This window comes from Manis javanica, chromosome 8, assembly GCF_040802235.1.
Source record: "Manis javanica isolate MJ-LG chromosome 8, MJ_LKY, whole genome shotgun sequence".
Lineage (NCBI taxonomy): Eukaryota > Metazoa > Chordata > Mammalia > Pholidota > Manidae > Manis > Manis javanica.
The window spans coordinates 9,459,169-9,474,784 of NC_133163.1; the positions used below are offsets into that span (position 1 = coordinate 9,459,169).

General features: G+C 45.3%; 1 protein-coding gene across 5 annotated transcripts in view; it reads left to right on the forward strand.

Moving 5' to 3' along the window:
- The window catches only part of CLMN (calmin), a 111,820-nt gene that overhangs the window by 75,962 nt on the left and 20,242 nt on the right, over positions 1-15,616 (forward strand). For all 5 annotated transcript variants that reach the window (XM_073241902.1, XM_073241903.1, XM_073241905.1 and 2 more), the window contains exons 3-8: positions 2,053-2,148; positions 4,534-4,617; positions 6,381-6,473; positions 8,267-8,457; positions 10,421-10,614; positions 11,494-11,576. In XM_073241902.1, coding sequence (XP_073098003.1) covers positions 2,053-2,148; positions 4,534-4,617; positions 6,381-6,473; positions 8,267-8,457; positions 10,421-10,614; positions 11,494-11,576 — 741 coding nt within the window. The remainder of the gene's footprint in view (positions 1-2,052; positions 2,149-4,533; positions 4,618-6,380; positions 6,474-8,266; positions 8,458-10,420; positions 10,615-11,493; positions 11,577-15,616) is intronic.

Below are 15,616 nucleotides of genomic sequence, written 5' to 3' on the forward strand. Positions count from 1 at the left end.
CCCAGCCCCCAAATATGAACACCCCCTTTCATTGTACCCAGGAGCAGAGAGACAGTCTATTCTAAGGAGAGACAGTACCCACCTAACTATTCTAATGTGTCCAAAGGCCCTGATACCAAAGCTAAACCGAATTCATGCTGGGTGGGAGCTGATTAAAAAGGCATGTTTCTGGGCCTTGTTCCCAGAGACTCTTGCAGTGAGTCCTAACCATACTGCATGAAAGGAGCTATCAGGCTCTTCTAGTCAACAGAAACCTTCTTTTAGCAAAGTCTTACCTGGAACCCTAAAGAAAGGCCAGTAGGCCTCTCTGATGTAGTGGACACAGCGCATCAGTGTCCTTTTCCACATACCTTGGTCCCCATAGGACATGCCGAAGCTGCTCTACTGAAGCGTAGGGTTCCAGGAAATGCAGTTTGCAAATCCATGTGCTGGAGCATCTAACCATGTTTCAACCAGCCCTGGAACTCCAGGGCACATCCAGCCAGACTCCTGGCAGACACAGCACAGTGTCCGTTTACCTAGACAGTGGGCTCCTCCAGGTCTAGGCCCAGATAGGAAACCAGGGGGCATCTGGTTTTTCCCATCCAGGTCCCATCCACACTCCAGACTGGACGATAGGCTTTTCCCCCAGAGACAGGGATGGTTCTGGGTGACCTGAGGTTGAGGGTGCCATTTACTGGCCCAGGGAACCCAGAAAGAGAAGCAGTTGGGGTGGAGAAAGGATGACTGCTGGAGGAGGGGTACCAGCTAAGCATGTGTCCCTCTCATCACTTATGGGTGTGAGGCATTCCCCCCTGAATGAATGCCTTACTAAAGGGGACAGGAGGGTGATGGTGAGCTGGTGTTCCTGACGGTATTAATCTGGGAAGACGGGTAGTGCCACGTGCTTTACCTGCACAGTCTCACTTCATCAGCCTCCCTCCTCCGAGACCTTGCAGGTAAGGATACCTACCTAGGGAGGTTAAGGAAAATACCCATGGCTAAGTCCCTGTTGGGGGCTGAGCCTCGGGTTGAACTCAGGTGTGTCTAACACCCTTGCTTCATAGTGAAACAGGTAAAATGTCACCTTCACATAACGTTGGTTTATCTCAAGAAGCCTGGATTTCACAGAGGAATAGAGGGAGTGGCATTCAGCTGATTAACTTTTTTATACAGTTTTAATTAGTTTGATTTGTTATAATGAGCATCTGTTACTTTTGTAGCTAAACATATAAATATTCATGAACATATACATACAAGTCAGCCTCTCAACTTTTGAATTCCTAACAAACCTACAAACACAGGGTAGAAGAAAAGATTCTCTTCCTCTCACCAAACCTACCAGCTGTTCAGCAGGCTGGCTGTGTGTCTGTCCGCTCTCCAGTCCCTCCCAGCCGAGGCTCACACACCAGCCGTCTTCCTGGCTTCCTCTGCCAAGGATCCCAGCACCTCTGGAGTCAAACTAAATATTGATAAAGTGACAACTAGCCCCCTGGGAAGGAGCACGTGTGGAAACTGAGCAGTACTGGACAGGCCCTGCCGACACCGGGCCTGAGGCCCAGGGGGCCACTGGCCAGGGCCATGCCACCAAGGTGTGGGTCTGGGCTGCATCCGTGTCCTAATGAAGGAACAGGATGTGCCAAGGAGCTGACTTAACTAAGCACAGCACATCTCCCAGCCTCTGTGAGCCTCAGTTTCCCCAAATCTGAAGGGAAGGGCTTGTACTAGGTAAGCTCATGTGAGCCCTACTAGAATTATTTAATTCAGTGGAAGGCTATAGGGAGGACATGCCATTTCGTATTGCCCTTAAGGAGAAATGTGAGTATAATGTACTTCGGGGGTCTGAGATCTCAAGTTAGAAGGACCAAGGGTCCCTTGTTGGGTCAGGGCCCAGATACTGCATCTCCCCAGCTGTCCAGCACACCCACTGCCTGGATGTCACCTCCTCGGACCAGCCTTGCTTCCTGTGTGGAGCTGGGTGACCGGAAGTCTCTTGAGTGAAAGCAGCAGCTCTGAGAGGGTTGTAGATCACACGGGCCACTAACCGGCTGCTTTCTTTCCCCCCCTCCCTAGTGCGACCCGCCTCTAGAAGTCAAAGATTTGTTCATTGATATACAAGATGGCAAAATCCTAATGGCTTTGTTAGAAGTCCTGTCTGGGCGAAATCTGGTACGTATGTCACAGTAGGGTGAGGAAGAAATAAAACACAAAGGAAAACGCTGCCAGAGGTTTCTTTTCAGGCCAGACCTATATGTTTGTACACATCCCTGGCCATGTGTAAATTCTATGACAAGAGACTTGGAAAGGTGACATTCCTTTCTCAGTGACTGAGAGTGATATAATCATATGTAACTAAGCAGTATCTCTTCTTTTTCGCAAACCTACTTTAGTAAATAAATAAACAAATGCCCAGTATTTTCCGTGAGTCTGTTCAAGGTAAACAGAGTTCTAAATGAGATTTAGAGCTATACGGTTAAACTTTAGTTAGCCAAGCATTATATTAACTAGAATAATGGCTGAGAATCAGGAAGACTGAGGAGAAGGGCATCTTACCAACCAGATTTTATTATCCACACGGCTAACTAGAACTTCTGGCTTCTAGAACCTTCCTGTAAGTAGAGTAGTCCCCCCTTATCTGTGGAGGATATGCTGCAGGACCCCCAGAGGATGCCTGAAACTGTAGAGAGTACCAAACCCTATATATCCTATGTTTTTTCCTATGCACACATACTATGATAAAGCTTAATTTATAAATTAGGCACAGTAAGAGGTTAACAATAATTAAGAATAAAATAGAACAGTTGTAACAATGTACTGTAATAAAAATTAAGTGGTTGTGGTCTCTCTTGCATTGTCCTCACCCTTCTTGTGGAGATGTGAGACGATGAATTGCTCGCTGTGTGCTGCGAGCGAGAGAGGGAATGGCGTAGGCTTTATGACGCAGCATTAGGCCACTGTGGACCTTCTGACCGTATGTCAAAAGGAGGATCATCTGCTCCAGACCACAGTTGACCACGGGTAGCTGAAGGCTGTGCAAAGCCAAACCATGGATAAGGGGGAGCTGCCGAGTGAGGGAATTGAGGTTCTCTGCTCTTGAGGTTCTCTCCACTTGGATCGTTGCCAAACCTCTGTGCGTGGCATACGTCTCTGCACAGGTCAGCCCTCCCTCTCTGTCATGGAGCAGGGTTCCTCAGCCTCAACACTCCTGATATTTGGGGTTGGATAGCTCTTAGTCTTGGGGAGCCATCCTGGGTGTTGCAAGGTATGTAAAGCATCCTTGGTCTCTACCCAAGGATGCCAGTAGCACTCCTGGGTGTGACAACCAAAAATGTCCCCGACCCTGCTGAGTGTCCCCTGAGGGGCACAGTGAACCAGCCAAAATGCCAGTAGTGGTGATATTGAGAAACCCGGCTCTAGGTCAAGTGTTTGAATGGCCTCAGTGACCCACCATGCTAATACAAAGGTACATCAATGGACAGAGCTACCAGCCCACAGCTCAGTCCATGCCGACCTCTCCAGATCCGTTTTTATCATAGATTTAAAGTCAAGAGCCCCTTCTTGTATTCTCAGATCTAATGTAGCTGGAATCTTACCACATTCCTTAACCCTTCCCGCCTTTGCAACATGGAAGCTGCCCGTAAACCACACTCCCAGGGGGCTGCCTGGTTACACAGTGAAGTCTAATGAAGGATCAACCCACAGCAGTGAAAATAGTATTTGGTTTCCTACAAGGTTTTCTAAGACCAGCCAAGAGTGGAGTGTCCACTTACCCATGAGCTGGGCCTGGTAGTTCCCACCTGGTGTGACACCTACTGGTTTGCCTTGTAATGTAAACCACCCACCTTGAGGGGCATCCCTGAGCTTCAATTCAGGATGAGTTTCCTCCATGGCCCTTCCAGATGTATTACTGACACTGGTGGACTGTTAGCTTCTGCAAGCAGCCCCCTCCCTCCCTCTCTCTGTGTCTATCTCTCTCCATCTCTGTCTTTCTGTCTGTATTTCCTTCTCTGTCTCTCCTCTCTTCTCTGTCTCTGCCTGTTGTCTCTCTGCCTCCCTCCCTCTCTCTTCCCCCATTCCTGTTCCCCCACCACCCCCTCTATCTATCTGACCTGGGCTCACTGTCCGCAAAGCTCTTGCCCAGAAAACAGAAACATCTGCTGCCGCCAGGGAGGGACCTGAGGATGATTTAGCAGCTGTGTGGTGACGCTCCCCTCCAGTGCTCCCTGCCCTGACAAAAACCATCAGCTCAGCGAGCAGAGCAAGTCATGAAGGTCTCGGGAGGAGGGAGAAGCATCAAAAGCCCGGATCAGGGTCAGAGAGAAAAATTTGACAAATCTGTCCCTTGTTTAACCCTTCTGGAGTCCCCCCTGCTCACCAGCTTGAGTGAGTTAAGTCCCAGGAACCATAAATAAGGGATGGGTTTCAGCTGTGAGCCCCTAATTTTCTCCTGAGGTTAATACAAAGTAATGAAAAAGCAAAGCATGCCCACGAGCACCACCGGGCACTGAGCGCCTGCCGGTCGGACTCCATGTCCTGTTCTGTTTTGTGTTACAGCTGCATGAATACAAATCCTCATCCCATCGTATTTTTCAGTTGAACAACATAGCCAAAGCACTGAAGTTTTTGGAAGATAGCAGTGTAAGTATCTGAAATGCACCTTGTTAACATGAGCCCTTCCTGGGACCGAAAGAATGTGATTGGGAGTTCAGTGCTGCTGACAGAAGCAGCAGGAAAAGGGGACCCTGCTAAAATGGTCAAACTAAGTTTAAATTTAACAGAACTCACTGAGCTAATCCATCCGTTGGAGAGCTAGCCCCTGACACCCTGCCCACCCCGCTGGACCCATCAGGATGGAAACTCAAGATGGTCGTCCAGTTGTAGGAAGGGAGGGGCAGCAGGCTGGCTCCCAGAGCGGTAGAATTCAGTTGACATTTTCTTTTTCATTCCTGTGAATAAAATTACAGTGAACACGTCAGAGTGGAACCCTTCCTCTGAGAACCCAGAATACGGGAGAATATTTCTCCCAGAGGATGGGGGGGAAAGGGAAATTAAATGAGCCAGGGAAAAATTACAAAATCCTCCCATCGGATGTAACTTTCTGGACTTAAATTAGCTTTTTCAGTGTTTTGAACTCTGCTTCATGCCCGTCAAAGATGGGAAGGGACAGCCCTAGAGGGCTGACATTTCCAAGACTCCCCCTTCGTGATGTTTCATCAGTGCGTCTGGGTAAAGACCCCTCAGGCTGCATGTACAGTAAAATTTCCTCGAGTACGATTCACTATGGGTTCTTAATGGCGAGCAATAGGAGACGGTGGATGATTCAAACAGAAAAGGAATTTGTTGAGAGGATGCTGGGTAGCACACAGAATGGCTTGAAAGACTGGGGAAGCAGGGATGGTCCCCAGGGATGTTGGGAACCAGGACCGCTGCAGAGATGCCACCCCCCACTCAAGGACCCGTGTGGGTATGGCCATCACGGCACAGGCCCCGCCTCTGGGGGAAGGACAGCACTGCCTCTCTGCCACAGCCCCTGGAATGAGCTCTCAGTGTCACACGTTCCCATTCAAAAGCCTGAGCTGCCAAGCCTGGTTCTCCTGTCCACATCCCAGCTGCCAAGGCTCCTCTCTCAGACTTCCTGGTCCCATAGGTCTAGGGCAGATGGGCATTTCTCACAAATTCCTACTGTGTGTTGCTGCTGGTCCAAGGAACCACTTTGAGAACCAGTGCCTTAGAGATTCACCAAGAGCATCATCCTGTGGTCAGAACATAGTTAAATAAATAGGGAATCTCCCAAAGGTTTCTACAATAGGCACATTTTAACCAATCTGTAGGATATTTTGTAATGATACAGAAACTCTGGTTTTAAGCCTTATCCCAACACCCTATTTCTAGTTAGCATTGGATAATTATCTTTCCTATTCATGGTCCATGATTGCTAACGTCAGTGGTCTGTGTCCAAAGGTGCATTAAATCTGGTGGTCGGGTGGTGGTCGTGTAGCATGCAGACAGGCATAGTGAGCACTTACCATCTCTCCTTGCAAAGAATGGCTGACACCTTACTAGCTGTATGTCCTGGTCACGTTACACTGACCTCTCTGAAATTTCCTCACCTACAATGTAGGGATATTGTAAGTACCAGCATTGTGGGGTTGTTTGTGAGGACAAACTGAGTTAATACTTACATAGAGCTTAGAATAGTGTCTGCACATGGTAAGTACCACATACGTGTTTATTAAACACATTTCCATACACTTTTGCACTCGGGGTTGGGGTGGGGGGGTCCTTGGGCTGTGCTGAATGGTACAGGTGAGAAAAAACAGGCTCATGAATGCATCAGAAAAATAACAGGTTTCAGCCTTCTTGGACACCCTGTGTTAAGCTCATAAATTGCTTCTCTTCAGGTAAAACTTGTTAGCATCGATGCAGCCGAAATCGCAGATGGCAACCCCTCCCTGGTTCTGGGGCTGATATGGAACATAATCCTCTTCTTCCAGGTAAAATAATTTCCTTTCCATTATACTTGGAAATGATCTCCTTGTGTCTGCTTAGTGCCAACAAAACAGAGTGGGGCCAGGTCAAGAGACACAGGGAGATTTAGCTTCTGACAGATTTTGACATTTCTATTTCCCGAAAAAGAACCAGAGGAATCTGATTGCTCAAGATTTTGAGTCCCTGTGATGTTAAAAGTGGTGTGAGTTCTTCTCCAGAAGGGTATGTCTGTCCTCTTGGGACGAGTTAACTGCTTACTTCAAGAAGTGATTTTTTTTCTAAAGTGTCACAAGAACTGGCGAAATATTTGTGACCAAAAATTGAACTTGGTAGAGTTCAGTGAACAAAATGACTCCTGTTCAGCAGAGACAGTTAAAGAGCCTGTCTGGAAAACTCTCGGAAGAGGCATGTGTGGCAGGCGAGGCCTTGTTTTTCCATCCTTAACAAATCCAGCCTCTAGTTGCAAAGGCAGATTTTTATAAAGGAAGGACAGGATCTGTGGCTGGGATACGAAGGCAGCATTTAAAATTGTACTCAAGCCCTTTCCCATGAAGAGGGAGCAGTAAGCTGACCTTTCAACTTCTAAAATTCCCCTCTTTTGAAATAGAAAATCAGGGCTCATTGTTTAATTGCCCTCCCGAGGGTAAAAATGATCTGCACAGAGGTGATTTGCTGGGGCTTTCTGCTCAATACTGGTGTTTCAGAGAAGAACGAGCACAAACAAGGTGTGGAGATAACAGCTCCAGTTCTATGTGAGCTTTGAACTGAAACCAGAGGCTCTGTCTCTCTGAGTCTCAGTTTGCACTTCTGCAAAATGGGAGCAGTGGTCACACTATGTGGTGAACTCCAAGAGATACTATGTGGGAAAGCCTTTTGTCAGTGGTACAGGGTTATATACAGGCCTCAGTTACTGATGCTCATTATTAAACTCTCTTGATAGATGCTGGAAACACCCTAAAGACATGTTAAAAAGTCAAGGTCTTATATCCAGCACAGTTCTTCACGCATTCATTTAGTAAATGTCTCTTGAGTTTCTCCTATGTGTCCTGCTCTGGACATACAAAGTCCTGCCCTAGCGACTCTCTGGGATCACAGACAAGCCAGTCCCATGTTACAGAACTCTGTGGTGAGAGTCATGGTCAAGGTATGAGCAGAGTGTTTTAAGAACGCCAAACAGGAACAGCCGCCTCAGAGTGGTAAAGGAATGAGGAAACCTTCCTGGAGGAAGTGACACCAGAGCAGGGTTTTGAAGGTTGAGTAGGAGTGCACTAGACCAGTGCTTCTCAGACTTCACTGTGCATCTGAGTCTCCTGGGGGTGCTGTTGAAACTCAGATTTTGATTCCTGAGGTTCTGCATTTCTCACAAATGCCATAAGGTAGGAGCCACATTTTGAGTAACCAGAAATTCAGTGATGGAGGGAAGGGACATCCAGGCATAACCAGGATGAGCATAGGCAGTGGGGCTTAAAGTAGCATGATGCATTCTGGGAGTGGTTGGCCATGAGAAGAAATGTGTAGAGCAGAGTGTGTGCAGGGTCTGGCCAGAGCTAGAGATTCCAGGAAGGGGTGATCTTCCCTGTGAAGTGCCTCTGCACACACTACAAGCCACAGGAAATGGCCAGGCCAGTGTGGGTACTGCCCTGTCCCCTGACACACACCATCAAGAAGGGGTTTCTCCTATCTGCAGTGCTGGTTCTGCTTGAGCAGCCCCTTCAACCGGGGTCCGTGTGGCCTCGGGTCAGACAAGGGCCCACACTGGGTCTGTCTCTGCTGGTCCGACATGATGTTTTCCTTTCAGATTAAGGAGCTCACGGGCAACCTCAGCAGAAACTCTCCACCTTCCAGCCTGTCACCTGGCTCGGCGGGCACAGACTCAGACACTTCCTTCCCACCCACGCTCACTGCAGAGAGGAGCGTGGCCATATCAGTGAAAGACCAAAGGAAGGCCATCAGGACCCTGTTGGCGTGGGTGCAGAGGAAGACGAGGAAGTAAGGCACAGCGCCCTGTCCCCCACCACCCCACACTGCCGTCCGGCCGAGGGACCTTCCCTGGGGTGGGCAGAGGGAAGGGCCATTTGCATTTATTGAGTTATATGCCTGTTGCTTTATGTAGACTTTCAGAACAGGGAATGTGGTACATTTTTCAGTTTCTACACATACCAAATTGCATCATAGAATGTTTGGTTTGCCAAAAACTGACAAGAGGCTTTGAGTATAAATCAAAGGGGCTTTCACTGTAGTAAATCCCAAAGTGGAGATGTCTCTTAGATCCTAATAACATACACATATTTATTTTAAGCTTCAGGGTGTCTGTCAGAGTCTGTGCCTACTTGAAGACTAATGGCAATAAAAGCTATACATATTCAGAGTTGGGTCTGGCCTTTCCAAAACCAAGACAGGTGAACTGGAACAAAGTTTCCAGCCTCCTGTTTGGCCCTGTGCCTGCAGATGAGGGCTTTCAGTGGGTTTGTATCAGGTCTTCACTGGTCACTGGCTGACAGCCACTGGGCCTATGGGCCATGGGCAGGGATGGTAGAAAGCTAGGTCATGTGTGCAGAAAGGCCCACCAACTCAGGGCTACCCCAGCTGTGCCAAGCACACATTGGGGAGGTCCTGGTGAGTCACCTCCCCAAGCCCCAGGTACAGGATGGTAACTTACCCTCTGCCTTACGGGATACTTAGGGTTAAATGGAATCACTCCAGGGAAGTGGCTTGCACAGTGCCAGCACTTAACAAGCACTTAACAGACATCAGATCCCTCCTCCCCATGTGTGGAAGAAAAAATAAAATAGAAGAGAAGTTAGATCTTTGGAGTTCCAAGTAGGGGTCAAATATGATTGTGTTGATAAATGTGACCAATCATTAAATGTCGTTTAAAAATGAATCAACTGAAAGAGGGCCCATTGCCGGAGGCAGGGTGACTGTCAGGGCGGGGTATTGTCTTCAGGGTGGTGGTGCTGTTATGTCTCCATTGTGGCCGTGGTGACAGGAATCTGCACCATGCTAACATCTCATGGTGCTATACTCTGCATCCCTGAGAATGAAACGGGAAATCAAATACGGTCTGTAGCTAATTAACCGTCGCGTACCAATGTCGGAGTCCTGGTTTTGTTAATATGCTGTGGTAACATAAGGTGCCATCTTTGAGGGAGGCTGGGTGCGCATCATACAGGGGCTCTTTGCTCTGCTTTTGCAGCTTCTTAGGAATCTTAAATGATTTCTAAATAAAAAGATGCTTTTTTAAGAGAGTTCAGTGGCCACAGTTGGGAAATCAGTGGGATGGATTCTAAAAGAAGGCTTCTAAAGGAAATTAGTGCCTGGCAGGATTATCTATCTTTGTCCCTCACTTTAAAATTTAAAATTTTATTTATATTAGTAATGATACTAGCTGCCACTGAGCCTGTGGCTTCTGTGAGCTCCCTACATTGCAAAGGGTGACCATATTCCATGGCTGTTTTTGTGGGTTTAAACTGATACTTCCCCACAACAGCTGCCAAGAGGTCACAGTGAGATGATCCCCATTTTATAACCTAGGAGTTTGAGGCTCAGAGAGAATATGTGATTTTGTCCAAGGCCGTCGCACTGGAAGCACAGAGTGGGTGAACCTGGGTCTTGCGGGGTTCATTTTTATTGCATGACGCATCCTTGCTTGCTATGTTTTGAATATCACTGGTGAAACAAGCAGTGTATGGAATCATTCCTCATCTGTGGACTTGGAAACTCAAGGTCGTCTTTTGCCTCTGTGTGTGACATACACGTTTCTATTCTGTTTGGAAATGGAAATGGGAATGGTTCAGGGCAGCTGTGCCAGGCAGGGTTCAGCGTGTCTGCCTTGCAAGGTCAGCATTCCTGACCCCATTCAGAGGCCAGCGAGGCTGCTCCACTGACCTCCTAATCACTGTGTCTGTAATTAACCTGCACTGTGGCCACCACTGTGGCATGGTCTCTCCAGGTATGGCGTGGCTGTGCAGGACTTTGCGGGCAGCTGGAGAAGTGGGATGGCTTTCCTGGCTGTGATCAAGGCCATTGACCCCAGCCTGGTCGACATGAAGCAGGCCCTGGAAGACTCCATGCAGGAAAATCTAGAAAAGGCTTTCAGAATTGCACATGATGCCCTTCACATTCCCAGGCTCCTGGAGCCAGAAGGTAGCAGTGATTCTCTCTCTTTCTCTTTCTCTTTCTCTCTTTTTAATAATTTGTATTGCATATGTAACACATGCTGTCCATGTAGAAAATCTGGAAAACACAGAAAAATCTAATGAAGACATTTTTTATCTCCCGGTATTTTTCTACGTATCTAATATTTTTACAGAATTGGAATCATTCAGTATATGTATAGTTTTGTGCCATACTTTTTCTTCCTTAACATTATAATTATGCCATAAGTATTTGCATGTTTCTATAATGTCCTTGTCCTATACCTTTATTGGCTGCATAATGGTCCATTGCTGGGCATACAACAATTACCTTAACTTTTCTACCAGTGGTGGATATTGAGGTTGTTTCAGAAATATCACATTTATATATATAATGCTGCAGTGAATATCTTACTGAATAGATCTCGGTGTGCACCTCAAATTATTTCCTTCGGGACTAGATCTCATCAGCAGAATGACAGAGTTGGAAAGTACTTTAAAAGGTGCTAAGCTCTGTCTGTCAAATCGCTTTCCGCAAGGGCTAGGCTAATTTGGGACTGTCTCCAGCAGTGAGTAAGGGTATGAGTTCACCAGACTTGCTGATGGAGCTGGCCCTGAGTTGGCTGCTCAGAGCAGAGGGCCTGAGAGAGCCCAGGATAACAGATACCCTTGGGAACAAGGCTGGGGCACACATCCAGCGCCTCTGTTCATCAGCCAGCTGTGAGGATTTAGTCCAGTCATTCATCTTCTCTGGTCCTCAATTCCCTCAAGGGTAAAATAAGGAGTAAAACCCTCATTGGTCTGTGGGATTCTTCACCACCAAGCATCCTATGAACTTATTTAAAAATCTTGCATCCCTGTGTCCTAACTCCTGTGTCTCTCCTAACAGACATCATGGTTGACACCCCGGACGAGCAGTCCATTGTGACTTACGTGGCACAGTTTCTAGAACATTTCCCGGAGTTGGAAGCCGTATGTTTGTTTTTCTTACCTCCAGTTCAGATACTCTACATTTCCATCCGCTGGCCATCAGACAAAACTGGGGTTTGGGCGATGTTCCCTGTGATAAGCATCAATAATCAAGACTTGATCTCAAGTCCCTCGAGAGTTGCCTTGCCACATTTTAATTTCAAAATCATATATAACATGTAGTATGTTTACAAGCAGGACAGATAGACAGCTACACCTCTCACAAACCTCTTCCCATGCCACACTTTATTAAGATTATAAAACATGCTCATTTATAATATGGATCAGCTACTTGGTTTTTTAGATGTCAGATGGAACAGTTTAGCTGTCTCATCAGGTTTACCAGAGTCTGAAAAACTATAAAGGACAAAGACTGTTCAAATGCATGTTTTGTTATTTCCAGAACCCCAGACTGTACTCCCAGATTTTTTGGAGCCGGATCAGACCTTTGAGAAGTTGTCATGGCCCTGTTGAACCTCACCCCAACCCATGCACAGCCCTGAGATGGTAGTAGTAAAGGCAACAAGCATAATAACAGCCCTTTATTGAATTTGTTGGAAATTTGATGAACACCTACTGCTGGTTCAGGGGGATTCAGCAATAATGGAGATGGGTCCTGACTTTGTGTAGCTTTGTTCTAATACAGAAAACAGTGAACATGCCAGCAAACACATCATAAGTTTCAGGTAGCTATAAGTACTAGACAGGAAAAAGTAAGCATAAACGGCCAATGCTCACAAGCTAATAAGGCTGTGCTCTTAGCTGGAGGTGGGTCAGGTAACTGTCCTGCGTTTCTCTGGGCTGATTGCCTTTCCTACAGTCCAGTGTGGCTCAGTATCATTATTCTCATATCATGGATGAGAATACAAGTGTGCAAAGAGGCTTAAAGTCCTCTCCAGTGTCACACAGCTCCCAAGTACAGAGCTGGGGGTTGACCCCAGATCTCTGTAGTTTGACCCCAAGTCTCTATGGTTCCACAGTCCAGTCTCTTAGATCCCTCATGACCTATGGCTAATACTGAGACCCCATTTTGTAGATCTCAGGAGAGCCAGACTGGGTGGCTGTGCTGTGGATTTCATTCCAGTCCCTTCCTGTGTGTGTGTTTCTCATCTGTCCCTGTACAGATCAATTCCCAGGGTGCTTTAGAAACAGGAATCACATGGGTTGGAATGTTGTGCCACTTGAAGCTGTGTGACCTCTAGCTGCTCACTTAACCTCTCTGATATATGTCTGTATAAGATGTCTGTATAAGATGTCCATGAAATGGAAATATTACCCCCATTTCAGAGTTGTGTGAAGAATAGATGGCTCTGTAATGTACCTAGTCCTTTGTCTGGATGCTCAGCAAATGGTAGTGATTGTTATTATTTTGTTATTCCATTTAATAGCCCATTGTTAAATTCTGAAACATGGGGCACCAGGGCTTTTCCTAGCCCTGAGGTCTTACTCTGTAGGCAGAGTCTGACTTCAACTAAAATGTAAAGTATTTGTGTGATTTGAGGTCACAGCCAGGATTCAGCAAATATATCGCTTGGATCTCCTCAGTACTGGGGCCAGAGATGGGCTGGAGAGAGGTAGGATACCTAGACTTGAACAAGGTAGGATACCTGGAGAAAATCATCCTGATTGACAGAACACAGTGCATCACTGAGGGACAGCCACTTTCATGCCCGGAGGAATGCAGATGGGAAGTCCTCAGCTAGTCCGGACACCCTCTGAACTGTTCCTTAACAAGTCAGCTGAGTTTAGTTCATTTCAGTAAATATTCTTTAAGCCCTGGCCAACCATGTACCAAACTCTGTGCCTAGCTTTATGGCCCAACATGGTTCATTTGGGTAATTGTACCATTTGCACTTGAAATGAAGTGTCTTATGTGGGGAAAGAAGTGACAGTATTTAAATGTTAATTAGGTCGAGTTAGTTAAGATGCTGCTCTAATTATTCTATAGACATACAATTTTTTTTCCTGCTTTTCCTATCAATGAATGTGAAAGAGAAGTGTTAAAAAATCTCCAACATCTGACTGTGAAATTCTTTCCTTAGTATTGTCAGTTTTTGCTTTATGTATGTGGAAGCAATGCTTTAAATGCATACACATTAAGGATTGTCATGTCTTCCTGGTGACTTGCTCATTTTATTTTCATTCAGTATCTCTCTTTGTCTTGAAGTGTACTTTGATAGGAATATAGCCATATCAGCTTTCTTAATAATTAGTGTTTGTGTGACATAGCTTTTTCCTTTCGGCGTATTATGCTTACATTTAAAATGCATCTCTGGTAAACAGTATACCGTTGGGTCTTGTTTTTTAATCCACTCTGACAAGAATTAGTGTGTCATTAATGTATTTTCAACCACTTACATAGATTAAATCTACCAACTTGATTATTATTTTCCATTGGTCTTATCTGTTCTGTATGCCATAATCCTTCCTAACTTTTTTAGATTATTCAATTATTTTTTGGGGTTTCCATTTCATCTCTTTTATTGGCTTTTTAGCCACATCTCCTTATTTTGACTTTTTAGTAGTTTTTCTAGGGATTATAATACTAATTTTGAACAAACTTCACTCTACCTTGAGTTACTACTCTATCATTTCAAGTAAAATGCATATTTTATATATTTTTATATAGGTAACAATCTAACTCCACTCACCTCTTCTCCATTCCTTTGTGCTCTTATTTTTTTTTACTTTACTTCTACATATGTTTTAATCCCCAATGCTTTGTTATTATTTTTGCTTTAAACAGCCAGGAAACTTTCTAAGAAAACTTTTTTTAAAAGTATTTTATATTGACCATATATTTACCATTGCAGATACTTTGCAACCCCTCCTTCAGATTCAGGACTTTAGCTGTGATCATTTCTCATCAGCTCAAAGAACTACCTTAGCATTCCTTGTAGTACAGATTAATAGTTATTTTAGAATCTTTATTTGCTAGTTCTCACCCTGGGGCACATTTGGACCTACTTCTAATGACTGTTGTTTCTCTTTATTATGGGTCTCATTCTCCTGCTTCTATGTGCCTTAAATATTTTAAATTAATGGCAGAACTGGTGTATAAAGGAACAGTAGAGATTGAGGTAAATGACATCCCCTCCCCAGCAGACAATGTAATTCTTTAACAAACAAGGACCTGAAATGAGAAGCTAATCATTTCAACCTTCTCAGGACTTGATAAAGGCTATGTTGCAGTTTTATTTAACGTCAGCTTTCTGGTTTCCAATGATTTTAGGATGAAGTTAGTCTACTCTTCCCACCAGTGCACTGGGAGCCAAGCACTGCAATACAGGTTTCCCCCACTATCTGAAAGTAAAGTGTTCCTTTGATGCCTTTCATAAGCCAAAATGGTATAAAGGTATGGGTTTCTCCTGCTTTCCAAAAGTTCATGTTATGCCACTTCACTTTTATGGAAGATCTACATTAGTACCTGTTTTCTCTAACCAAAAGAAAAAAAGAGGATTTTTTGCTTTTATTAAAAAAAAAAATTACCATACTAATGTAGGGCTTTTGTTAAAGGAATGTGGCCTAATGCAAACCTTTGGAAAGCAAGGGACACATGAACCTCCAAGATTATGCTCCACTTTGAAGCTTCACTCTCAGCTGCCTCTTACTTAGCCAAAGTCCCTGTGTGGGAGAATTAGCATATGAGGAGACTTGCTTTTGCATTTGGGACCCTTCTGGATTCAATCTCTCACACCAGCCTACACAATCCATAAAGATTTCACGGATATATACATATCTCAGGTGGGCTAGCTCTCCTGTCCACACCCAGAGTAGGTAGTTGCCCAAAGGTATGAAGTGGCTGACATCTCTGCCCAGTTCAGAAGGGCCCGTCTTTCTCCAAAATTCCATTCATTGAGATTTTGTTGCATCCATAGCTTTAAAAAATACGGTTTTGGTTTATCCGGTGTTTTCACATTTCCGCAGGAACAGTAGTCCTTTGCAACCACCTACATTTGAATCAGAACACTTTGCATTAGTTCTGAAGTGACTTTTCTGCTTTGGTTTTTGTTTATTGAAAGGGGAATATGCATTGGACTTGA